The sequence below is a fragment of the Myodes glareolus genome, chromosome 5, assembly GCF_982192425.1.
Source record: "Myodes glareolus chromosome 5, mMyoGla1.1, whole genome shotgun sequence".
In the NCBI taxonomy this organism is placed as follows: domain Eukaryota; kingdom Metazoa; phylum Chordata; class Mammalia; order Rodentia; family Cricetidae; genus Myodes; species Myodes glareolus.
The window spans coordinates 104,469,166-104,484,139 of NC_142030.1; the positions used below are offsets into that span (position 1 = coordinate 104,469,166).

The 14,974-nt window shown below is 47.3% G+C and overlaps 1 protein-coding gene across 4 annotated transcripts in view; it reads right to left on the reverse strand.

Moving 5' to 3' along the window:
* The window catches only part of Sctr (secretin receptor), a 53,302-nt gene that overhangs the window by 30,549 nt on the left and 7,779 nt on the right, over positions 1-14,974 (reverse strand). For all 4 annotated transcript variants that reach the window (XM_085688348.2, XM_085688347.2, XM_085688346.2 and 1 more), the window contains exon 2: positions 8,014-8,131. In XM_085688348.2, coding sequence (XP_085544474.1) covers positions 8,014-8,131 — 118 coding nt within the window. The remainder of the gene's footprint in view (positions 1-8,013; positions 8,132-14,974) is intronic.

Genomic DNA, 14,974 nt, shown 5'->3' on the forward strand with positions numbered 1-14,974 from the left:
CCATTCTCCCCTCTATTTCATGGCTTCTGCTTCACTGTACAGTAGGGATGGAATCAGATGCCTTGGGTTTCCCCACAAACACCATATCAGAGAATGTGGAAGGCCCGGATGAAGACACGGAACTGAGAAGTTGCAGAGATGTCAAGGCCGAGTTTACAGGTAGAGGAGGCTGTGCCACCATTGGTCCATCTACTAGTTCATAGCCCACATATTGTGTGCCTTTGCTATGCTAGGCCCACGGTGGGTCTGGGGACTCCAACTGTAGGCCGCCAGATAAGCTTCTGCTCTTGGGGACCCTCCGCTTGTTGCACAACAGTATTTGGAAGCTAGGTCATTGGCTGCCTTTGTTGCTGGGTGCTGGAAGCTGGGGTACTCTGAACCCGCAGTCCAGGGCATACCAGGGAAGACTGGAAGACTGAGCGGATTCTCCAAAGTCCTGATTCTCACAGAGCTGCATCTCCGGGGAGTTTATGAGATGCAGTCTTCTGGGTCTGACTTTTCAGTGGCTGAGTTAGAATCCAAAACCCACAGGTCTGTGTACTGGACATGCTTCCAGCTGCTTCTGATGTGAAGTAAGGACAGAGTCTTTATGGTGGGGCAGGTTACTATGGAAACTGTACTGGCAAGGGATAATGATGTCATGAGGACACAGCATGGTTGGACTGATGCTTGAACATTGCCTCCTTCCAACCCCTCTCTCTCTCCTCTCTGGGTTTCAAGTATCCCACGACAGTCATATATATATATATATATATATATATATATATATATATATATATATATATATATATATATATATATATATATATCTCAGGCTGGCCTTGAATTCCTGATCCTTCTACCTCCATCTACTGAGTCCTGAGATTAAATTGTCCCACTGTCCTAGTTCATTTCTGTTGCTATGATATAATATTCTAACCAAAAGTAACTTAAGGGAGAAAGGGCTTACTGTATCACACTTCTGGGTTAAATCAGAATGGCAGGAAGCATTTAGTAATATTATATCCACATCAAGAGCAGAGAGAAATGATTGATTGCATGCTTGCTTCCTTTCTTGCTTGTTCTCAGCTCAATTTCTCCACTTTTATACAGTTTGGGTGCACTGCCTAGGGAATGGTGCTACCCACAGTGAGCTGGGTCTTTCCATTCTATTAACTCATTAAGATAGTCCCCCACAGACCAATGCAGTGTAGACATGCCCTCATTGAGATTCTCTTCTCAGGTGAGTTGAGCTTGATCAAGTTAACAATTAAAATTCATCATAGCTAGTGCCATGCCATGACTGGTTGCAGATGGGGCCTAGGGATTCATGCATGTTAGACCATCAACTGAGCCCCATACCAGACCTGAGTGTCTTGATATGAATAGAAATGCTCCTATTGGCTCTTGTGCTAATCAGCTGGTCCCCAGCAGACGGCGCTGTCCTGGGAGGTTCTGGAAAGTTTTTGAGTTGGGCTTAGTTGAAGGGCGTAGATCACTAGGAGGCAGTCTGTGAAGGGTTTACACAGTACTTAGGCCCTCTCTTGTGCTCTGCCTCCCATTCACCATGAGACAAACGGTATCCTTCTGAACATCTTACTACCATGACCTTCTGCCTCATCACAGGCCTCAACTCAGTAGGGCCAATGACTGTAGACTGAACTCCAGAAACAATAAGTAAAATAAATCACTCCTTTCTTGGGTTGTTTAAGCCAGGTGCTTTGTCAGGGTGACAAGAAAACTAATACAGATAGGGTCCCACGGGCCAGCAAGTCCATCTACACAACCAAGGACGAGGCGTTGGTCCTTCTAGGAACCCAAGAGGTGAGCAACTCCTGAATGCTTCTGAATCTTCATTCAGAATCTCAGTGAGCCTGGCAGGAAGAAATCCCTGTACATTTCTATTTTGGAACTGCCACAGAGTGTGGTGTCTGTTCCGTCATTCCAGAGGCTGATCTTCCACCAGCCAGTCGTGAATGTTCGCTCCAGGTCTGAGAAGGATCTTCCCAGCTTTGACTGGTGATGTAGTTGAGTCTTCTATCTACCTGTTGCTTTCATTGGTTAATTAATAAAGAAAACTGCCTGGCCTGATAGGTCAGAACATAGGTAGGCGGGGAAGACAGAACTGAGTTCTGGGAGGAAAAAAGCAGAAGCAGAGAGCCGCCTACCATGAAGTTGCCAGGTCAGACATGCTGAATCTTTCCCAGTAAGCCACGACCTCGTGGTGAGATACAGATTATTAGAAATGGGTTGAGTCAAGATGTGAGAGTTAGCCAATAAGAGGCTGGAGGTAATGGGCCAGGCGGTGTTTAAAAGAATACAATTTGTGTGTAATTATTTCAGGGGTAAGCTAGCCAGGATCCAGGCGGGAACACAGCCCGTTGTTCCTTTTACAGCCTGGGTGTGAGAGTCAAAGTTCACTGTTAACTTGATGGGATCTAGACTCACTTAGGAGATAAACTTCTGGGCATGCCTGTGCGGGAGTTTCCATATTGAGTTAACAGAGGTGGGAGGAGACACCTTGACCGTGAGCAGCACCACCCCATGGACTGGGGCAAAATAAAAAGAACATGAGCTGAGCACCAGTGTTCACCTCTTTCTGCCTCCTAACTGCGGATGTTGTGTGAGCGACTGCCCCATGCTCCCGCTGCCATGCCTTCCCACCACGATAGGATGTAGGTGCAACACACAGCTCCCTCAAGCTCCTGATGCTGTGCCTGCCCTACCACAAAGAACTGCACTCTCAAACTGTGAACCAAAGCCGCCCTTCCTTTCCTTAGCTGCTTTTGTCTCCGCGATGACAAAAGCGATACAATGGATGTGATCTGGCCCTGCCTGAATCCTTTCCTGAAGATGCTGCCCTCTATTCCCACCACCTGGAATCCCAGGAGGCCGAAGAGAAACCAGCATCCCTTTCCTTAAGCACATGTTTCCATGTGGCTGCAGGACGCAGTCTCCTCGTCTACTCAGTGGGTCTCCAGTATTGGAGACAGGTGACCTGAGAAAAGGGACTCCAAGCTGACTGGGGCTGGCCTGGCCACTAGGCACTAGCCAAAGGCTCCAGTCCATGTGGTAGATGACCTTGTTGCCTGGCCAGACAGACTGAGGTGTCAGTGTCTGAGAGCCTTCTGGAGGTCATGTTGGGCAGGGCCCACAGAACGGCCAACCTAGAGCTGGCTGAGGCCTGGTAAGAGTGCCTGGGGGAGGTAGGAATCCCTGCCAGCTGGCTCAGAGACACTCTTCCTGTTAGCCAGGCCCTGGGCTGGGTGGAACCATGTCAGGTCTGAGCTATGTGTAGCCGGCATTCTGGAGCTGATATCGCAACAGCCCAGGTGTAACGGGGTGTCAATTTCCCACGTTTAGAGGAAGAACAGAGGACTCTAGGGTGGTGTCAGAGTGGCAAAAGCAGAGGCACTGGTAGCGTTGGAATACCACATAGCGTTCCTGTCTCCTCAGCCCAGGGAAGGCTAACCCTGTCAGGATGCCCCTCAATGGCAGCAGAACTGCCTCCTAACCCCACACTTGCTGAACACCCACAGATGCTTCTTCAGCCAGTTCAGCTCCAGCCTCTGGGCAAAGAAGGCTAAGAGCAGACCTAGGAATTCCTGACATGCAAGGAAACTGCCCACATGGAGGTCCAGGCTTTTGGGTGGTACTTGTTTGAATATTTTTTTTCTTACCAATTATGTATTTTTATTATCTCTTCAAAAGATGAAAGAAGAGTTAACAGGGTGCCGGGGGGGGGGGGGCTCTAGCTCTGGGGGTGGGGGAGGTACTTGCCTAGTATGCACACAGCCCTGAATTCCAGCCTCAGCACCACACCAAGCATAATGGCACAGACCTGTAATCTCAGCACTCAGCAAGCAGAGGCAGGAGGATCAGAAGTTCAAGGTCATCTTTGACTACCTAGTGAGTTTGAGGCCAACCTGGGCTACAAGAGACCCTGTCAAGAAAGAAAGAAAGAAAGAAAGAAAGAAAGAAAGAAAGAGAGAGAGAGAGAGAGAGAGAGAGAGAGGGAGGGAGGGAGGGAGGGAGGGAGGGAGGGAGGGAGGAAGGGGGGGCAAGGAGGGAGGGAAAGAGAGTGGAAAAGAAAGAGGAAAATAAAGAAGGAAGGGAGGGAGGGAAGGAAAAAAAGGCACAAGACAAGCCATATAATTGAGTAGCAGATGGTTCTGAGAAGAATGGTTATGGTGGTGAGCCCACAGAGCCTTGCAGAGCGCACTTCCCGCCATGTGCAGAGCAGCCCCGTGGCCAGAGGCAGGGATCTGTTAGCTACTGCCCACACAGAACAAAGTTTGAGGTGTTTCTCAGAAAATGCCAAGGCTTAAGTGCCAGCTTCACCAGGAGAATGGAGTTAAAATAAAAGCCACAGGGAAAAGACGATGGTCCTGTTGCCACCCTGAGGGGGGTGTAGGCTTCTCTTGACTTGGGAAGATCCCCAAGACAGACACCCACCACCACGTATGCCCGTGTCTTGCCTAGACACAGCTCCAGAGGCAGGTATAGCATGAAGCTGGATGGTGAAAGAGGGAAGGCTGAGCTGGAGAGCAGAATGGGGCCTTGGGGATCTTCAGGGCCCCAGCCAGCTGGATTACAGCCAGCCAACCCTCTGCCAACTTTCACTGTTTCCTGTGCTGACCCACAAGGGCCACCCTCAGTCCCTGGCTTATTTATAACTCAGCACAGATGGCCTGACGATACCTGGGACTATTTCTGGAGCATCGGACAGAGGACTTGGAGCAGTCCTGCTCTGGGGCGCTGGACCTGCTGATGGGGGCCAGCGGGGAGCTCACAGTTCTTCCTTGCCTGATGAGAGCATGTTAGAACTTGATACAAGTGGTTGCATAGTATGACCAATGGTAGAGGATTGTAAACCTCCAAGGGGTTGATTTAATATGAATTTCATCTTGGCAGAAAAGTCCAAAGGTACTGGGCAGTGGTGGTACACACCTTTAATCCTAGCACTCAGGAGGCAGAGGCAGTCGGATCGCTGTGAGTTGTAGGCCAGCCTGGTCCGCAGAGTGAGTTCCAGGACAACCAAGGCTGTTAGACAGAGAAACCCTGTCTCGAAAAAACAAAAACAAAAAGCCAAACCAACAAAAAAAAGTGCTTTCCCACTCATGTTGTGGGGAGATCAGCCCGCCCGGGGAGACAAGAAGGAAGTGCTAGCATGCTCCCCTTGACAGAGAGGGCAGGGCACCAAGGTCCAGAGAGGTCACACGGAGGTCACACAGACCCTATGTGACAAAGTCGGATGGATGCCCAGATCTGTTATGACCACAGACCCTACAAATATCTGGAAACCATATTATTCTTCTGGAACATTCTTCTTGGAGGGAGAGCCAGAAACACCTCCCAGCCCACTCTGAGAGGGTGATAGCTTCTGTAAACCAAGAAATAAACATCCCAGGAAAGTGCGACCAGGGGCATGACCCTGAGACCTTCCCACGGAGTGGACTTGGTCACCTAACTCAGAAGAGCTGGAGAGTTTACTTTTTATTTGTGGTGAATGTGCCAGGCTTGGTGACACTTCCCCAGTGGCATTTCCTGTAATTTGTCTAGCTTTAAACATTAACCTCTACCCGGGAGAATCAACAGCTTAACCATTAACCCCAGGCCCCCAGCAGAGTCCCCTGACTGCTCCCAAGAGCATGAGCCAAGACAGAACCTTGGGAGAGCCCCACAGGGTCACAGGGCAGGATGAGGAGCACACCTCAGCCCCTCCCGGGTCCTGAATCAGTCTCAGAGCCCATGACACCTGCCTGATTCTAAGAACATTCCTCAACGTGTGTGTGTGTGTGTGTGTGTGTGTGTGTGTGTGTGTGTGTGTATGTTCCTGTGGATTTGTGTATGTGTTCCTGTGTATACATGTGGAGTGTTTGCATGTTCCTGTGTATTTGTGTGTGTGCATGTGTGTATGATCCTGTGTACTCATGTGTGCATGCATATGCTCCCATGTATTCATGTGTGTGTGTGCATGTGTGTGCGTATGTGTATTTGTGTGTGTGAAAGTGTGTTTCTGTGTATTTGTGTGTGCGTATTTGTATTATTGTGTATTTGTATGTGTGTATTCATGTGAATGTGTGTGTGTTCCTGTGTATTCATGTGGGGTATCTGTTCCAGTGTATCACATGTGTGTGTTCCTGTGTATTCATGTATATGTGTTCCTATGTATACATGTGTATGTGTCCCTGTGTATTTGTGTGTGTGCATATGTGTGTGTGTGTTCCTGTGTATTCATGTGTATGTGGGTACATGTGGAAGTCAGAAGACAACCTCAGGATACCATCATCTTGTTTGCTGAGTCAGTGTCTCTCATTGGTCTGGAACTCACCCTCATGGCCAGTCTGGCTGTCCAGAGAGACCCAAGAACCTGTTGGTGCATGTCCCTCCAGTCCGACACTGGGATTGCAAGTACATGCCACATGCCTGGCTTTTTAAAATTGGGTCCTTGGGATCTGACTTAGGCCCTCATGTCTCCAAGGCAAACACTTAACTGACTTAACCATCTCCCCAGCCCCAGGTTCTTTTCTTAGCGATACCCTCTTAGATGACAGACAGCAAAGAAGAGGATGGGAATAAAACTAATACTCAAATACAAAACTTATACTAGTGTTGGTTGACAATAATGCTAAGTATGTATTTATTGACAGGTTGACTGGCCATGGTGCTATGGAATGAACGGAGGGGTTTGCCCTGTGCCCACTTTACCACACTTATCATTATAACTCTGAAGCTGACATGGTTATCTCCATTCTGGAGAGCAGGGAACGGAGCCTCAGAAGGTTCCAGTCACACAACCAGTGAGTGCCAGTCAGCGCTCCCTAAGCAAGGATGCGGGGGTGATTAGTGGTACCCTCTTTGGAAGCTGGGTGTAGAGGGTGCTATACACAGCCATCTTTGCTAAGATGCTCCCTGGCAGGGCTGGAGAGATGACTCAGTGGTTAAGAGCACTTATTGTTCCAGCAGAGGATCCTAGTCAAGTGTCAACACCCAGAGTGGCTCACAGCTATCTGTAGCTTCAGCTCCAGGGGGTCTGATGTTGTCTTCCACCTTCCTCAGGCCCCAGAAATGCACGGGTACACAAACCTGTGAGCAAAATCTCATACATATAAAATAAAATAAATATTTCAAAATTTAAAAAAAATGTTTAAAGTTGCTTCCAAGCCCATGTAGGGCTTTCAGAGAGGAGCCGTCAGGAGACATCCGGCAACCAAGGACACGTGTCTCTGTGTTGAGTGAAATCTCAGCACAGTGCTCCCAGCATTCTCTTCTGAGCTTCTGGCTCTGCACCATCAGCAACAGATGTGTTCTCTTCCCCTTACTTTGGCCATCTGACACCATCCTGCCCCTTCCACCCTGCTCCTCAGCGTCTCAAGGGTATGGATGAGAGAACCACGACCCCATGAAACACTTCCCCCCAAACCTCCGCTTTGCGTCAGCGAGGTGAGCAGTAAAAGTGCTTGTTATTGCAAACATGAGGATTTGAGTTCAGAGTCCTAGACCCTACATAAAGCCAGGTGTAAAATCACATATACGCAATCCCAGCATTCCTGTGGGAGGAAGAAACAGAAAAGACCATGGAAGCTCTCCAGCCAGCTAGCCTGGCATGGGCAGCAGAATTGAGGTCTTGTCTCAAACAAGTATCAGTTTTCCTCTGACTTCTACACCTATGTTCTAGCATGTGCCTCCCCCTACCCCCCCCCACACAGAGGCATACATTTATCATACACACACTCCATACATATGCACACACTCAAAGATTTATAAACTAGCATAAAAAAAAAAAAAAACCCTCACCTTGATAAACTGTGTGTGCAGAAGCAGATGGTGAGAAAGTATTGGCTGACCAGACAAAGGAAGTAGGAAGCTTCCAAGTCCACTGAGACCATGTACCGGATCTGACAGCTGATGGAGTGGACAAACCTAGACCTACCCTGGATAGCCCACTTGGCCCTGAGGACAAGCCACTCCCCCCAGATGCCAGGATAGGACCCAGCTGCCGAGTGCCCCTGGGCTGAGGGAGCCTCCTACCTGACACAGTCTCCGGGCCCAAATCTCCTGTCTTCTCTCTGGAGAGTTCCTGCGCACACTGGGCCCGTTCCTCTTGCAGGACGCGCAGTACATCACACAATCGGGGCAGAGCTCCGGCCTGCAAGGGGAAACCCAAAGAGTGCCCGGTTGATGGTGCTGTTGATGGACCCTGCTTTCCTCAAGCAAGAGCAGGCAGACAAGAGACGTGAGGGTGGGAGCTTCAACCCCCACATCCGTCTCCAATATCAGCTCCAGCACTGCAGTGGGAACGAGCTCATTATCACTAGGAAACTTCCCCCCACCCCGCCTCCTCACGACCATTACTCTGTCAAGAAGGGAACCCTTGCTACTTCTACGATGGTGTTAAAGTCATCTCTATGGATGCCAGCCCTCCACCGTGGGGCCCCATTCCCCTCTTTACAGGTACACCTACAATGACCAGGAGGCCTCCCACCCGATCCCCACTTAAAATCTCCACCGTCTCCCAACAGCACCAAGCTTAGGTAGTTCTTCAACACATGGGATTTGGGGAACATTCCAGATTCAATTTTTAGAAAAAAAAATAAATTTTTAAGTGTGATTCTAGCAAACATGCACAAACTTGTGAGATAAGAAGTGTATGTGTATGGGGATGGACGCGAGTACAAGTGCCCGCGGGCCGAAAGAGGGCACCAGACCTGGAGCTGGAGGTGCAGGCGCTTAGGAAGTCCCTGGCTCTTTCTGAGAACCGAACTGTGCAGGAGAGTAGTACTCCCTTAGCCCCAGCTCTCCAACTCTTAAGCCAACACTACTTCTTGGGTTATTGGGATATCCCAAACTTCCTATTAAGGAAGCTAAAGATTTAGATGTTTTAAATTCTCCCTAGAAATATTTCTCACCCCCGGATTCCGTACACTCCGTTCACATCACTTTCAGTGAAAGCAGTGCTCTATGTTTATAACGGCCTCTTATGACAATGAAATATTGTTAGCTGTTGAAGCGAGTTGCTAGGAGGATTATGTGTCCTTGGGCATTTTGTCCCGTCCCCACCCCCCCACCCAGGTCAATAATTGCTGGGTGTTTCTGTTCGATCAGTTTCTGTGTACCTGTGCTTACTTTCCCTTTCTCTCCCTCTGTTTTCCCAGAATCCCTGCTGGCTGAATGACGGCCATCTAACCAACCCTCCAGCCTTTCATCTTTCTGAACTTTTTCTACCATTTCCTCTTTGCAGTCGCTCTGTGAAAGAGTTCCTTGGTATTATCTGTGGAAGCTCTGTTTTTGTTGTGTTCTCTTGTGAGAATATATATATATATACCAGGCTAGCCTTACACTCTCTATGGAGCCAAGAGTGACCTTGAACTTCTGATCCTCCTGTCTCCATCCCACTCTACCCCCACGCCCAGTGCAAACAGCCTCTGGGGCTTGAACCCAGGATTCTGTGCACACTAGGCAAACACTGCACCAATCGAGCCACATGCTTGGTTCTTTATTTTTTAATCTTATGTATTTTAATCCAGTTTTAGTATCATCAGGGTAACCCTGTACTAATGTCCTTTTTAAAAAGACTTGTACATTTTTATTTATATGTACGCACCTTCATGAAATTATAGGCACTGTGTGCATGCAGTGCCCATAGAGACCAGAAGAGAGGCTCTGATCCCCTGAAAGTGGAGTTAACAGGCAATTGTAAGCCCCTATGTGGGTGCTGGAAATTGAACCTGTGTCCTCTGCAAGAGCAGTAAACATTCTTAACCACTGAGGCATCTTTCCAGCTCTAGTGATTTCCTTTTTAAAGAACCTGTAGTTGACTTGTTATCTGTGCGAGTCTTCACACATCCAGCTGTGACATTTGTGGAAAATGTCATCCTCTGTCTTAACACTTAGGTTGGGCATGCTATTACACGCAAGTTCACGCCTGCTGCTGAGCAGTCCTTTGGGCATGCTATTACACACAAACTCACACTTGCTGCTAAGTGGTCCTTTGACATCCACCACCTCTGTCTTAGGGATTTTTTTTTCCCAAATGGAAGACATGTTTTACAAACTCTTCTTGACCTGAGAGCCAAAAACTGTCCCCCGCGAGCAGCTCTGCAGCTCTGTGTTTGTTGCTGTGTTCCCCCATCTCACTGATGGACCCAAAGGAGAAAAAACTAAAATAAACACAAAACAAACACAAAACCCCACGCAGTTTCGGACAATCTGTCTGCTCTTGGATCCGTGGCCCTGCAATGGCGTGACCTGTCAGTCTACCCGGTTCACTTGAGCTGATGGACTCGAAGCTCTGGGCAGCCATAGTCTGTCCTCGAGAAAGCAATGGAAGAATCCAGTCCAGCTTGGAGGTTGGAGTGTGGAGAGAGTGAAGCGAACATCAGCAGAAGGAAAGAAAGATGCAGAGTTATGTTAGCCGCTGTAGTTTAATTAGTTTAAAAATTAGTTTAATGTAAGATGGCAGAATTTAAAACTTTTCTAAATTCTTGGAGGCATATAAGAGGGCTTGGTTGGTGAAACACCGTGCAAGCTTGAGGGCATGGGTTTGGACCCCAGTACCCATGTAAAAAGCCAGGCATGGCGGTTTGCTGCCGTAATCCCAAGGTTGATGAGGTGGAGATGAAAGGATTGTCTTGCTTGCCAGCCAACCTAGCCAAATCTGCAAGCCCCCACTGTCTTAAAAAATAAGTGAGGGGCTGTGAAGATAACTCAGGGGACAAAGTGCTTGTGCTGCAACAATAGGGAACAACTGTGGGCTCACCACACCCCAGAACCCTTGTGAATGCCTGGTAGGCGTGGTGGCCTGTCAGGAATCCCAGCACCCAGAAAGTGGTGGTAAAGGATCCCAAGGCAAGCCATCTAGGTGATAATGGTCAGGCTCTGGGTTCAGTGAGAGACCGCCTTAGATAGTAACATGGCAGGGCTGCAGAGGTGGCTCAGCATTTAGGAGCACTTGTCCCTCCTGCAGACCTGTTCAGTTACTAGTACCCATGTTGGGTGGCTAGCAATCACCATTAACTCCAGCTCCAGGGGACCTAACACCCTCTTCTGGTCTCCTCAGGAAGCTGTACTCATGTGATCAGGCTCCCATGTAGAAATGCATGCATACACATAAGCAAAAATAAAATAAAACAAATTTTTAAAAAGAAAAAATTGTGGAGAGTGATTAAGAAAACACCCAACATCAACCTCGGGCCTCCCTTCACACACATATACACAGTGTGCACTCACACACATACGAGCACGCAGAAACACATGCGTTCTCATATACAGTTTGTAGTCACACATATATGAGCACAGAGAAACACACGTGTTCATACTACATGCACATGCAAAGAAAAGAAAAGAAAAGGTGGAGAGCTACTGAAAAGGGCACTTAGTGTAGACTTCTGGCTTCTACATGCACCATACTTGTACACACACACACATGCACTCACACACACATCTAAATGCAAAAAACAGTGAAAAGACTCAGCATCGTCCTGCTCTTCACATCCCATAATGCCATTACTTAAGTGTGCAAATGAATACTTTTGGTAGCAGAGCAATAATTGAGTGTATACAGTGAAAAACAAGAAGGAAATCCACTATCATTTGATGTGGGATTCCCCTCTGTATGCTATGTTTTACTGCCATTGATTAATAAAGAAGCTGCTTTTGGCCAATGGTTTAACAGAATATAGCCAGGCTGGAACAGATATAGAGAGAGAGTAGGCGGAGTCAATGAGAAGCCATATAGTTACTGCAGGAGACAAATGCCAGACACTGGACGGAACCTTACCAGTAGGCCATAACCACGTGACAAAACACAAATTAATAGAAATGGGTTAATTTAAGATATAAGAGCTAGCCAATAGAAGCGTGAGCTAATAGGCCACGCAATGTTGTAATAATACATTTTCTGTGTGATTTTTTTTTGGGTCTGGGTGACTGGGAAATGAACAAGCGGCCTACGCCTAGAGTCATTAGATGAGTTCAGAACATGGAACAACACCATCAAACATTGGTTGGCATGTCTATATACACAACAATCTGCTTACCTCTGAGGACAAAGGGGAAGGAGTTATGACTTCCATTCTTGGGGTTCTTGGTCTTCAGTGGGTACAGAAAGGTCAGTGGCCAGAGTATGTAGTGGTATGAGCTTTGAGGGAGAGGTGCTGGATGGAGGATTGGAGTGGGCATGGGGACAGCAAGAAAGGACAACACTTAACCTGAGTGCTGAGGTGAGAGTAGTGTGTCCAGATGAAGAGGTGCTGAGAGTGCAGGGCCTCCAGGTGGGGACCAAAGCTTGAGTGGGATGCTCTATGTACATTGAGGTGAGGTGGATGGACAGATTGACGGACAGACAGAGGGATGGATGGATGGATGGCTGCTGCCAAAGGTCATTTGTCAACATCAACAATGCAAGGGGACAATGACGACTGGGACCTGTGATATGAAGGATCCTACGAGGCTGAGAAGATGCAGCATAAAGGAGCACCCAGAGGCAGAAGGGAGGCAGGAGGACGGGAGCAGCAGAAGCTACGGGGCCAGGGTCAGGATGGAGCCCAAGCAGCACCACATGCCTGCAGGAAGCTGTGCTCCTGTGCCCTCTACCCAGGTCAGCAGGGTGTGAGCCTCCTGACTCCATGTCTCCATGGCTGTGTCCTTTCTCTTTCTCAGATGGTATGCTGCCAGGACTGGAATGTGTCACCAAGGTTCTCATGTTCCCAATGTAATCATGTTAAAAAGGGGAACTCTGGACAGATGACATTATCAGGGCAGCACTCATAAATGGATGAATGCTATTATCAAGATATATATTAATACAATTGTTATATAATAATATCAACATATAATATAATTATTATATTATACAATGTAAGATTATATTTAAATTACATATAAATTAAATATATAATAGAACAAAATAATATATTAATATAATATAAGTAACCCACGAGATATATTTTATATATATCTGTGGCTTAGTTATCCTTGGAGTAGATTGCAAATAAATGGATACTTGATCTATATCTCTCACACACACGCACGCGCACACACACACACACACACACACACACACACAGAATCTCTCGTCCTTCTATCTTCTATGATGACATGATGTAGTTTGAAGGCCCTAGTTAGAAACAACTCCTCAGTACTGGATTTCCCATCCTCTGAAACTGTACTAAATAACTCTGTGAGCTGGAAGATCACTCCATTGATAAAGTGTTTGCCACACAGGTCTGAGGTTGGAGTTTGATTGCAAGAACCCGTGTTAAAAACCAGACATGGCTGCAAGCTCTTGTGATTTCAGCCCTGGAGAAAATGACACAGGTGAATGTCAGAGTCTCCCTGGCCCACCACCGAACTGAATCAGCAATTACACGAGAGACTTTGTCTTATTAAAAACAAGGCGGGTGGCACTTGATGAATGACATCTAAAGCTAGCATCTGCCTAGCTACACATGCATCTCCGCATACATGAGCTTACACATGCACTTGGAGAAATAAAGGAGTCCCAGCCATGACTGACAGCGCACTTGAACTTTAAGGATATTATAAGCCAATTATAGAAAGAAAGATTCTGTGTAATCTCACTTCTATAGAATCAAAGCAAGTCAGATGTGTAGAAAACACTTGCCCGAAATGAGTGAGGATCTAAGTCAATCCCCAGCACACACACACTCCAAAAACTAAACAGATAAAATCCAGGAAAATGGTGATTACATGAAGCTGGGAGATGGAGGAAAGAGATACTAAGAGATTTGATTTCAAGAGTTCTACACACACACACACACACACACACACACACACACACACACACATACACACAGGGGGTGGAAGCTCTATGAAAAGACAGACATAAATTTGCTTAACTGTGGCAATCATTTTATAATGTACATCAGAGCATCAAGTCCCCTTAAACACATATGACTTTTAATTGTGTGTGCATGTGTATGTATGTTCATGTATGTACAAGTGTGTGCACATGTGAAAGTCAGAGGACAACTTTGGGTGTCAAGCTCAAGAATACCGTCTACCTCCTTTGATACAAGGTCTCTCATTGGCTTGAGACTCACTAACTAGGCTAGACTGTCGGGCCAGCAAGACCCAGGGGTTCTCCCGTCTCCATCTCCCTAGTGCTGAGTTTATTGTTATGGGTGGACCACCATACTTGGTGCTTTGACATGGTTATAGAGATGGAACTCAGGTTCTCATGGTTGTCAGGCAAACATTTACCAACTAAGCCTTTCCATCCTGAGCCAAAAACACATACAATTTAAAATTTTTTTTCCCAAAAATATCTGGCAATTGTGGCTAAATGGAGGTTGCTGATAAGCCTGATTCTGTGGTCGTTGAGAAGGAGCCAGCCTGCAGTATGATAATCCAGAGGGGAGACCATAAGCCCAGACACAGCTTCCAAAAAGCTGGCCACCAGGGGGCAGAGGTGGGACTGGGAATGAAGGGTCAAGACTTTTACCAGCCCTGAAGGGACTGGAGCTAAAGATAGGGAAACGCTCCAAGTGACCTCACTTCTGAGTGGATGCTGAAGAAGTCAGACATAGAAGCAGGACTGGGACAGACCTCAGTGGTTGTCACACAAGATTTTGTCACCTGGGGAAGGAAGTTTCTGAGGAATGAGATGGTGCTGGGTTCGGATCTAGAATGTTCCCCTAAGTCCTGTGTGTTAGAAGCTGTTCCTAGCTTGGTGGTGTTTGGCAGGAACTAGTATAAGACAGGCCAGTGGGGATTGTCTTAGTTTTGTTTCTGTTGCTATAATAAAATACTCTGACAAAAACAAATGCAGGAAGAAGGGGCTAATTCTTGCTCACGGTTCCTTGAGACAGTTAGTCACGGCAGCAAGAGACATGACATTCACGTCTAACAAAAACATCAATGAACGCGTGCAGCCAATGCCCTGCTCCTTTCTCTAGTCCCATACAATCAGAATCTCCTACTGGGAGGATGGTGACTCCCTCAACATCCTTCCACCTTAATTGACACTATT